Raw genomic sequence first — 12285 nt, forward strand, 5'->3', positions numbered from 1 at the left:
TCGCATTGTGAATTGAACGCGTAAAGTTCAATGCGGAGAAGCAGAACGATTATATTCTCATCACACGGTATACGTAGCTCGAGACAGAAAAATAGTATTATCACCTGGACAACGAGTTTGCATCTATATCACAACTTTATCAATAAACATTCGAAATTGATATCTATTCGGGAGAAAATGCTCTTTTTATAATTGGATGAGATATAAATGATAATAATCCACTCGTGTTACTATCGCGTTACGGTAATCGTTTTGTAATATCGATATCGTATTCCATGATTAATAATTAATATTGATGTAAATGTTGCGACGCGCTCTGATAATTCCGAGATATTACATTTTTTTAATCGATATTTGCTTATTTTTAGCAGCTACTATTAAAACTTCCATTTATGTGCAACGATTTCATATGAAGTTTGCATTGCTTTTGAAAAAACAACTTCAATAAATTTATTATCGAAACTCCAATATACTATCGTAATCAAATTTTCTTTCATTGATAATCTTATATTGCTAATTAAGTCTTGTTTTATATAATAGCCAAGAAAGATGAAATAAAATAATTAAAATCTTAATTAATACATACGCAAGTATTTAGTAGTAGTAGTAGTAGTAGTAAGCGGGGGGTTCTACTTGAGCCCCCAATGGCACCTAGATCCTAAGATCCTTTGAGATACCTCCCGCTCTTTCTTTGCTAGGTGTTTTGGGGCCAGCCCTTAGCCTAGTACCAGGTTTATCAGGTCTTTCACCCTAGCACTTTTCCAAAATCCTAGTGTCTTTAGGTACTTTAGTCCTAAAGCTTTTGGGGGTCTTAATTAATTGCTTATGATGGCACCGTTTCTGCGCACGAGCCCCACTCGTGCGGCGGGGCGCAGTCTAAAATATACTGGTGGAAAAAATTTCCGTGTTCAGGTGGACTCGAGCCCGGTACCTCGGGGTTATGAGTCTGGCGCTTTCCCACTAGACCACACTGCGCCCCTACGCAAGTATTTAGAGTTTTTAAATTTTATTTCAGTTGTAAAGACAAGGAACAAGGATTTCTTAAAATTAGATTTAACTGATTATTTAATTAGTATTTTTCATATAATCTCTCTCCCGAGAGGGAAATAACGAGAAAAAGAGAGAAAGAACAATCTGACGTTTAGTTTGGAAACAGTTATATTTATCTTCATTTATCATATATTTTGCTATTATATCGGAAAGGAAAATGTCATACGTCCTACTTCGACCCATAAAATCAAATTAATATAATATCCTTGGTAATCAAATTAATATGATGCAATTTATATAGACCGTATTATCCACTTAAAATACGTAATATTTTTCTAAAAAAAAAATGCTAAGATTACATTTTGGTGTGCGATGTACATTTCTGTGCAATTTCACATTTCTACATTCTCTTGAGCTTAACGTTCTCTTCATCGGTGAAATGGGTTAACAAGAGTAACCGTTTAGTCATCACGATCTGCGTCGTCAAAATCTCGGCGTATCGCCTACGATCGTTCGCCAAACAATGCGCGTCGCTCGTGCGACGGATAATAGACCGAGAGAGTCGTTGAACCTCGCGAGCGAGCTTTCCGAGATGACGCGCGACACACGCGCGAGCCGAGCGTATTGCTATATACCGCGGTTACAGCATTACGGAGCGGAGCGGACTTGGCACGAATTACGCGACTTCGACGTTTATATTATTATGCCGCTCGGAAACGCCTGTCTTAAAGTTCGTCGTCTCTCGGGGACCGGTCAGAAGTGACGTCAGCCTGAGCGTCGCGTGAATGCGTGCGAACGAGCAAGCGAGCGGCAACGTTAACCCTTTGCACTCAGGCGTATCTGCATTACGTTCGAGTCGTTACGCAGCCCAGTCGGAAAAATATTTATATCTTTGCCAGATATATGACTCAACGCTTGTGTAAATTGAGCGTGTAGAAACGAACAAAATTATTAATTGTATTATAACTATTTTGATAATTATATAATCATATGCGATTTATTGAAGAGAGTTCAATGTACAATTATAGAATAATATATATAGTGTCAGTTTTCTTTTCAATTTGATAAAAGATTATAATTGAATTATTCACCTTATATGCGTTCATAAAAAAAGCGATCTCTTTCGATGACTCAAAAATTTATAATGTTAGCAGATTTATGTTAAAATGTAATAATAATAAAAAATCCATACTGTTAACGATCTACGTTATCTATATAGGATTAATAATATCAAAATATTTACATCAAAAATTTATAATATCAAAAATTCACGATACTCTAAAAACATATTTAAATTCAAACATAGAGAGAGAGAACGAGAGAGAGAAATTGGGCCAAATTAATATATACCAAGATTTTATGATATCATGCATGAACACGCGTAAGTTTATATGGTATTAAAATATTCCGGTTTTACTTGATGAACACCAAACAACAAGCGTGCAACGAGAGACCCGTGTCTCGCCCGTTTATTAAACAAGCAGCAAGTAAACACGCGGATCAGTATAATATGCGCATTTGCGCGCGCGCGTTATTCGTTATCAAAAATCGGCTTATCTGCTCTATCCGCGGTATCGCTAATCTCGCACGCTGAATTCCACGGCGGAAAAGGCAGACTGACGACAATAACCGACGACGACGACGACGCCGACAACGACAACGACGACTTGCAACCGCGGACTCGCGTGCGTGCATATATCGTCGTCGCGCACGAATATTTATTTGCGAAACGTATTTATAGAGTATTACGCGGCGCAGGTTGGCAACCTCGTGCACGGTTATGCAATAAATGAGCGAAGGAGCGAAAGGGACACGGCGAGGGCGAGGGGGATAGCGGAGGAAATCGCTCGGAGTGAGCGGTGAGTGCGAGAAGGGAGGGGCAGGGAGGCGAGCGAGGACAATGAGGAACGACGTAGGGGGGGAGGAGGGAGACCACGGTGAGGGATTGAAGAGAGAAGGAAGGAGTAAAATGGCGTGGAAAGAACGGCGCGCGCGCGGTGGGGAGACGGATAAAACTGGCGCGTGTTCAGGAAAGAATAGAAAGAGAGAGAGAGAGAGAGAGAGAGAGAGAGAGAGAGAGAGAGAGAGAGAGAGAGAGAGAGAGAGAGAGAGAGAATCGGAAAATATGAGGGAAAAAATGGAAGAGGGGAGGGATGCATACAAGGACGGAGCATTGTATAAAAAAGGGTAGGACGACTGAGATGTGAACGTAAGCGGAAAGGGACGAAGGGATGAGATCAGATAATGGAGATCAGATAATGATGTCAACGGGGAAAGCGCGTATAAATATATAGGAGAGGAATTTCTCGAGATAAAATCGATGAGATTTTATCTTTCCTTATTACGTCTACTGTTTTACAGAAGTGCGAAAACGGCGGTGAAAAAAATCAGCTAATAAAATAAAGCTAAACACTTAAAAAAAATTAAATCTCTGATATTTGTTTAAATGTACGAGTTAGTTGATTTGATAGTTAATAAATTATTAATCGGTTATTGGTACAATGTTTAATAATGTTTCCTTTATGAAAGTTTTATTAAATAACCTGTCATGTGTTTTTCAATTTGCTAAATTCCGATAAGTATACTTCAAACTGAAACTATATATTAAAATGAAATTTGCTTTGTTTCGTTTTATTAAATTGAAATGTAACAACCCAGACAGCACGTACATACAAAATCGGGACATAAAACGTCTTAAAAACATCTTTAAGACATCTTTAAGAACATAACGTTTAAAAGATGTCTTATGTCCCGAGATTTTGGACATGGTGCTGTCTGGGAAAGATCGTCGAATTTTGAAATTAACAATTCTTGGTTATATAACAATTTAATTGTCAAAAAATTCTACATTTATATTATCATCTCAATTGTGTCAAGAAAAAGTTAGTATTTTAAACTGTTGTCTTTCCGTCTGTCATTTTCATTAGCAAATTCCCATGTCTGTCTGCTTTAATAAACGAAAATCAAAAGCTCCATCCCCGCCACCGAATCCCCAAATTACGCGAGCCGCGCTTCCTATGTAGGAAACACGATACGCGCATGCATTTAGGTAGCACGCCAGTGACCTTAACGAGGCGCACTAATAAAGCAAACGCGTCGCACGAGTCGAGATCGGAAAGCGCGCGCTACGCGCTCGTGATCCGGCCGGCGCGGCACTCGGCCGTTCCCGGCGACGATCGGCCGTCGCCGGCGGCGTTCGCCGACGCTCGCGAGTCTCCGTTGAACGTTGAACCGCGCGGGGGCGGTGGGGGCCGGGGCGCTGACGGGGCGGGAAGAGGGGCGGAGGGAGCAAAGGGTGAGGCACTCGGCCATCATCAGCGGAGGCGCGCAGTTCAGTGACCCGCCGCATCGTCGCGCGATGAAGGGGGGCGCGGGGAGTTCTGACATATTGTGAGATGCCAGCCCGCTAACGCCGGTCCTCGAAAAACACCTCGTTCCCTCTCACTCTCTCTTTCTTTCTTTCTGTCGCTATCTTCTTTTCTCTCCTTCCTTTGATTCTCGTTCCGTCTCCGTTCGCCCCCCCCCCTTTCGCCCCGCACTGACATTTTCTCCGTCTTTCTCTCATTTGTGAGACGCGCGCGCGGGCGTTACACGCGCACTCTCTCTCTCTCCTTCCTCCTCCGACACGTTGCCGCCGCCGCCGCAGCCGTCGCCGCCTCGGCTCGTCAAAACCCCCAAAATATTCGTACCGCCAGTCGTAGACTTTCCGCGAGTTTTTCCGGCCGCGCGCGCGCGAGAGAGAGAAAGAAAGAAAGAGAGAGAGAGAGAGAGAGAGAGAGAGAGAGAGAGAGAGAGAGAGAGAGAGAGAGAGAGAGCAATGAGGTTGGTGTTCTCCCCGCGCGAGAGAGAGAAGAGTGAGAAGAAAAGACGAGGAGAGAGAGAACGTAGTCGCGCCGCGTGTACGCTTGTTCTCCGCTCGCTCCGATCATACACGCTCCGGATGCCCCCCGAAATTCTCGATTGACCGAAGAAATCCGAGGAGTGTGGCCCGCGAGTGTTTCCCACGTCGACCGTGCACCGACACGTATAGCATTAACACGCGGACATTTTCTCGCTTTCCTCCTCGCCTCTCTCCCCCTTTTCCTCCCGGCTCCGTTCGCTCCGTTTCTTTATTCATCCTCTCGCACCAGTTTCTCCGTGAGATTTCCTCGTCGTCCCCTCGTCATCTGGAGACGCGCGGGCATCTTGAACGGAAGTCCGCCGCGTTCGTCCGAGTGAATCGGTCTTATCGACGAGGAATCGATTTCGCCAGAGCGTTCCCACGCTCGTCGTCTTTTCTCACTCGCCGATCGTCGTCGTCGTCGTCGTCGTCTTCCGCTCCGCTTCGATCCGTCGCGCGAAAATCGTCTCGCGGCGATTAATTCGCGCGAGTGTACGTGTGAAACGTGTGCGATGGGAACGCGGAGTGCGATCGAGTTGCGCGGCTGGATCGGCTCCAGGTGGAAAATCGCGAGAAAGTGCGCGTGTGTCGCGCGTAAACGCGCGTGATCTCCGATACCTTTCTGTCGCGCGCTTGCGCGCGGCTCTCGCGATTACACGTATGTACTATTCGTGTCGCGCGGCGTACACGGTGGACTGGGTGGACAAGTCGCACGTCCGTGTGGTGATCCTAAGATCCCGAAGAAAATAAGATTACACTGCGCGAATGGGAAGTTCATGTTTAACATAATTTACGAATTTCATAATGGAACGTGAGGCTATTTGCAGTATTTGCACTTCATATTTCGTCGATCAATGTGGAGTAACGTGCACAAATTCTTATGTCTCGAGTCTCCTATAATACGGATTTCATTTTCGAGCTCTTTTTCGTTTGCTCTCCTTTTATATTAATTATCGAGCTTCGCAATTTTACGTAGTGACTTGGAAAAATTTTAGAAGTAACTTTTATATAATGATTGTGATTGTTCAGAATTTTACTTAAAAAATATTCCATTCTATTTGCCGAAACATTTCCTCGTTCCAGTAAAGTTATATTGCAACAATTTCCGCGCGGAAGGGATACATATAACTTACAGAAAGACTTTATTTATGCGAGTCGCTGTTGCATCTTTTCATCATAAACTCGATTTAATGGTAAAGCTTATTATGAGCAAACGATGCAATTGTTATAATGAGGAAAATTAAAATAGACTAGCGATAGATAATGGCAACAATATACTAATTTATATATATATATATATATATATATATATATATATAAGTTTTTATTGCTTTGCGAGACATGGCATTGTGTAAAATATTGACAGTAACAACCTGTATATGAAATTGGATAAAAAAGAAGAGGCGAGATGCCACGCGTTATACAAAATTTTGTCGTAATGAATATACAATTGTAATATAAAAAAAAAGAAACCAGATAAAATAAAATCGCGGCGATGTAAGAAAAATCGAATAAAAATTCGCTTTACGATACAAACAAGACTTCTGGTACACAATTATAGAATAAATAGAAGACAGCTTTTTCTGCGACGTTAGCTACCTTAGTCGTTGTAGAAAAGGAGATTAACGAAACAAAACCAAAGATAATGAAATAAGACAATAATTAAAAAACCATATAAAAAGTTCTCGAAAATTCGTGAAATACTCTGTAACAAATATAAAAAACTTTAATTTATATTTTATTTTATTAGATTTAATAAATATTAAAGTTAATGTCTCATATACAAGCACCCGTTATTCCAGTGTTCTACTATATGCAGCCAGTGATTTATTGTGTATCAATAACTACAAGAACTGCATCATAAATCGCAACGACACGACACGTCGCGGCGTGGCATAAAGAGGAAAACGACTCGCTTCGATTTCGGGAGTTCCGGGTATAGAGCGCCTGTCCGCGCGTTGCCGATGCACGCTGCGCTCTCCGCATGACGCACGTCGAAGATGCGAGCGTGCCGGGTGACTGTACTCTGGGTTCATCGTTCTCGGTTATGTAATGTTCGGTGCCGCGTATGTATGGTGCAAGCGCCTCGACGGTTCTGCTCGTGGCGCTAGAGTTGCCGGACGGGAGAAGCGCACTCGGGCGATATATATCCAGACGGGAGACCGGCGCGGCGGCCGCGCCGGCCGCGCCGCGCCGCGCACCGAATCCTCGTTTCCGTGCACGCACACGCGCACGTGCGAATAATCACGTCCTCCCTGCCCAACTCGCCCACCCTTTTTCGCGACACGAGAAGCAGAGCGTTCGCGTTCGCGTCGGAACTTTTTTCCGGCCGCTAAGGCCCACCGCTTGCGGGGGATGATGGCCCGAATTTTTTGACAACCTTTCGAATCTCGGAAATTACCAATTCAATTTATCGGGAAATTGGAAAGATAACTGTGTAATTACGACTGAAGAGCGCGAACTCGCTTTTAGATTCCTCTGTTTTAATGCGTGAGTGACAGCATATGCTTTCTAATACAAGATAACAAGATCTACGAGTCTATAATATAATTCTTTAATAAAGTAAAAGTAAAAGCTAACGAAAATTACACAATTTTTAATTTTAATTACTGTACTAACGATAAATCTAAAAAGAAGATAGTTCGCAGCTTGTGAATGTAATACAGATATATGTCGAGTCGCGCGGTTCATACCAGTGTTTACTAGAAATCGAATTAAATTGTGATAGCACATCAGTCCGTTTGAATTATCTTCAGTCAGCGTCGATAAGAGAACGAAGAATTTGATTCAAACCCTAGCAGATAAAGAAAACGATAGATTTTGAGACTTATAAATTTGTTTAAAAACTTGATATTTGACAAAATAGAATTGAGTGAAGTATTCCTTAAATTCTTTCAACGTAGATATCATCAAATTACTTCTTTCATAATGATGTTTTTATGTTTAAAAAAATGTAGAAAAAAAACAATTTAGGTAATTTAGCAATAAATACAATTCAGTATCAAACATGTAATAAAAATTAATTTAATCTTCAAAATTTTACGTCGCTCTGTTTAAAAAATTCTAACTTTCTAAATACTATTACTTAATTAAGGGACACAAGCACATTCAACGAAAGCATTTCGGGAATGACTATACGTATACTTTTTTGCGATACTCCACATAAAGCATATCGTGAATATAAATGGTGTGCATTCAAGACAAAGACTAATTAAAGACTAATTAAGGACGTCCGATTTCACGGACAATTTTATTGATCGTAATCACGCGCGTGGATCTTCGGGATCGTGTGCCGGTATTGTTCCCCGCGCTAGACCGTAAATGAAACCGGTAAGAAAGATCCGTAAATGGAGGGAAGTCTGTCAGGATTTGGCGGGCCTACATGGGGTGCGGACAGTACGAGTCCTCAGCCGACGGAAAGATCGAGATCGAGGGAGAGATCCGCGCAGCCTTCCTCCGGCGTTGACAGCGCGATTCTCGACGATCGCAGACTGCAGGCTAATTCGATACGAGGTAGAGCTATTAAAGTACCGAAACACTAAGAGATATCTACTCGGATTGTAAATAGATCTAAATTTTTAATATAATTTCTATTATACATATTATACATGTATAACTTAACTCGATTAATATTAGCGATATAATGTCTGGTGTAAGAAATAAAATTATTATACGTGACATAGAATATTATATATTTGTCATAATTATATCAATTTTATATATAGTTCTAGAACTAATATGTACTTAATTTAAGAAATTCTGTTATATTATTTACATTTTTTATTTTAAAATGCAGAAAAAGTGCTTTATAATACATTGTTAATGAAGGAGTCATATATTATAGTAAACAGAGAATTGCATTTTGCGTAGTAATTTAATGGAAATATTCAAAGCGAAGGAGACGCATTGTAATAAAGAAGACAGACAGAAGGAAATAACTTGTTCGTTAGTGCACATCAAGGTGTACGTGTGTACAAATGAGCCCTGGAAGCCTCGATGAAGTACTGGAAATAAAAGTAAAACGGGGTTATAAAGCGAGGGAAGATTTCGCGATACATCCTTGATAGAGGCTCATAATTGAGATGTTTGTTTCTTTTATGGTTGCAGCCCAGATCGAGATAATCCCGTGCAAGGTATGCGGGGACAAGAGCAGCGGCGTGCATTACGGCGTGATCACCTGCGAGGGCTGCAAGGGCTTCTTCAGGCGGTCGCAGTCGTCGGTCGTCAACTATCAATGTCCGCGGAACAAGAATTGTGTGGTCGACCGTGTAAACAGAAACCGGTGCCAGTACTGTCGGTTGCAAAAGTGCCTACGCCTCGGCATGTCAAGAGATGGTGAGTGCTTTCGACTGCTCCAACCTTTCGTCACCTTCTTTCAGAGGAGACGAATCGCTCTCTTTGTCACTCGGCGGGATTCTCCAAGTGGGAACACGTAGAGAGCTTTATATATCTTCACGCATTATTCTCGTGTTGGAAAAGTATATACTATTCACACCCAGCATCGTGTCTCGTTCTCAGATTTTATATACAAAAATTAATTTTGCACCTTAAGTGCCATGGCATCTATAGTACAAGATTATGAACGTTTATGAGAAAATCTACTGCTTTGTTTACGAGAAAATTAATAAGTAATACGTAAAAAGCTAATTGCATCATTATCGCCTAATATAGTCGAGAAACTTAATCAAATCTCAAAACAATCTAAAATAGTATTTGTGTATCGGGCGTGTATTATTTTGTACATTTCTCACATTCGCACGGGGTCAGTAACAATTGCGGACAATTTTTGCGCGATATAGTTCTGTGGGATCAGCGCGGAATAGTGGACAGTTCGGCATCACGCGAACTCTTTAAAAAGCTTCTTTGTTCGAAGGACTATATCGCGCGGGGACACGACATACGGCTCGAACCGATGCCCGATATTTACTCGACGCAGATAATAAAGCGATACAAACGAATGATGCAACGCGAAGAAAAGTGCAGGATAAAAATGCATTTATTTAACACGATTATTTGACACAAAAGTATTGTAGTTTTATTTATTTTAAAATAATTGAAACAAAGCAATCTGAATGTCATTTTTCAAAAAAATCAACAACTAAATCTAATTCACTTAGAAAATTGTAATAATATAATATTGCATTATCTTGTAGCCTTTAAAAGTTTACCAATTAAATAATGAGTACATGAGGGAGTTATTAATTCTTATAGTAGCGAGTTGCGTAACGTACCGTGCACAAATGATGCGAGAGATCGATTGTTTCGCACGGAAAAATGAAAGAAACGTCAGCGGATGACGAAGGCAGCATATATTGTATACCGATTGCAGCAAGACGCTACGCGTGCCAACCCGGGGTGCACGACCCCTTATCAGAAACCGTCTCTCCTCCTCGCGGCGAGTCATCGCTGCACTTTATCGGAGCGAACCACGAACTGTCTTCGGTGCGTTAAACCGCCGCTGTCCGAAGCCTATTCTCGAAGACGGTTGTGATATTAATAGACAAGGCCGTCAAGACGAAACGAGAGACGGAAGATACCTCGTGGGTGGACGGATAAAGCCTATCGGGCGATGCCGGTCGGAAACCATAATCGAGATGGTAGTCCTAGACCCAAATAAAGTCTCATATTCCTTTATATCGCCTATGAGCTTTTTTAAAAGTTTAAATATTGGTAAATCGGTAAAAGACACGTGCATAACTCGTAACAATTATAGTATTTTTATATCATTATAATTAATACATATATATATAATTATAGGATCATTTTATTATATCATTGATAGTAAAAAAATTTAATATTTATTAGCATATATTCTATATTAGGCAATTAATTTTGTATTTATGTAAAGTTATTTGATTTTTCTAAACTAAAGATTGCAATTTTTAACAATAATTATTAAATAAAAATATAAAACAAATCAAAATTTAAATTACAAAGTTAAAATTATAGCGTTATAAAACGGTTTATTTCGAAAAAAGTTATAAAATTATTATTAGCCGAGTATATATATATTTCTTATTTCTATAAATAAAGTATAATAAGATGATTTATATGAAATATAGCAAAATGATTTCAATTTCTTACTGAAAAGTAAATTATTTAAAGTTAAATAAATGTTTGATACTAATCTGCTACACACACACACACACACACACACACACACACACACACACACACACACACACACACACACACACACACACACACACACACACACACACACACACACACACACACACACACACACACACACACACACACACACACACACACACACACACACACACACACACACACACACACACACACACACACACACAAAAACACACACACACACACACACACACACCCACCTTCTGCAATAAGATTAAATAAATAGATTGGGATAGAATCCTAGTACAAATATAGCAGGTGGATGAGTTTATCTCAAGAATTGCATAGAAAATTTTAAGGAAAACGGATTCACAAGGCTAACTCTATAAATAAACGTCGTAAAAATGACATATAGGGGAGACCGGGGTTAACTCGACACAATTTTTTCAAAGGCAATTTTTAACAATTAATTAAAATTTTTAAGCAAATTTAATGGTACACATTTAAAGAGCGTTCCTTCAGGTACAAAATTGCTTAAGGAAATTTTGCTGTACGTCGCTTAGTTTTGCCCCCAGGAAAGAAAAAGCGACGCAAAGACAAATTTTCAAATTGAAAAATAACGGGGTTAACTCGACACAATTTTTTCAAAGGCAATTTTTAACAATTAATTAAAATTTTTAAGCAAATTTAATGGTACACATTTAAAGAGCGTTCCTTCAGGTACAAAATTGCTTAAGGAAATTTTGCTGTACGTCGCTTAGTTTTGCCCGAAAGCTCGATGAAAGAGTAGACCATTTTCGAGAAATCAGAAAAATTACTTTTCACTATCAAAAACGCTTATGTCGCGTTAAAAATTACACTATAACTTAGAATGTTACCAAATCCCGTTGATAATACTGGCACATAAAGACGCATTTACAGTAGGAAAGGCAAGTTTCTACGATAGATTTAAATTGGCAAAAAGCCTAGTGTCAAGTTTGCCCCGGTGTCGAGTTAGCCCCGGTCTCCCCTACCTATAGTTGTATTATACAATTCTGAATTCTGTATTTTATGGGCTTCTTTTTTTGGTAATAATAGCAAACAACGGATAAAACTCAAATTTTATAACAACTGATTTAAGTTGATTGATAAAAAGGTAACGTGTCATTCCCATCGCGTTACAATGATGTATCGAGTGGATAAATGTTCACACGGTAATACATCCAAGATGCATCGGTTATACACGCGGGCGTGCATCGAGAGAAGACGATGAACCGGATTCTTATCAGTATACACGAATACAGTAATACATTGCCGACAGTAATACATGTGCGATTATCGCG

At 40.3% G+C, this 12285-nt stretch overlaps 1 protein-coding gene across 12 annotated transcripts in view; it reads left to right on the plus strand.

Moving 5' to 3' along the window:
* Nucleotides 1–12285, plus strand: part of Hr3 (nuclear hormone receptor 3 ROR-beta) — a 108027-nt gene that overhangs the window by 74591 nt on the left and 21151 nt on the right. For 11 of the 12 annotated variants that reach the window (XM_077404824.1, XM_077404814.1, XM_077404813.1 and 8 more), the window contains one exon: nucleotides 8978–9205. In XM_077404824.1, the coding sequence (XP_077260950.1) occupies nucleotides 8978–9205 (228 nt within the window). Of the gene's footprint in view, nucleotides 1–8063; nucleotides 8384–8977; nucleotides 9206–12285 lie in introns of those variants that run through there. The other variant, XM_077404817.1, reaches the window with a different exon arrangement.

The sequence above is a fragment of the Temnothorax americanus genome, unplaced genomic scaffold (assembly GCF_048541705.1).
Source record: "Temnothorax americanus isolate GAGA-0224 unplaced genomic scaffold, ASM4854170v1 Scaffold2, whole genome shotgun sequence".
Taxonomy (NCBI): Eukaryota; Metazoa; Arthropoda; class Insecta; order Hymenoptera; family Formicidae; genus Temnothorax; species Temnothorax americanus.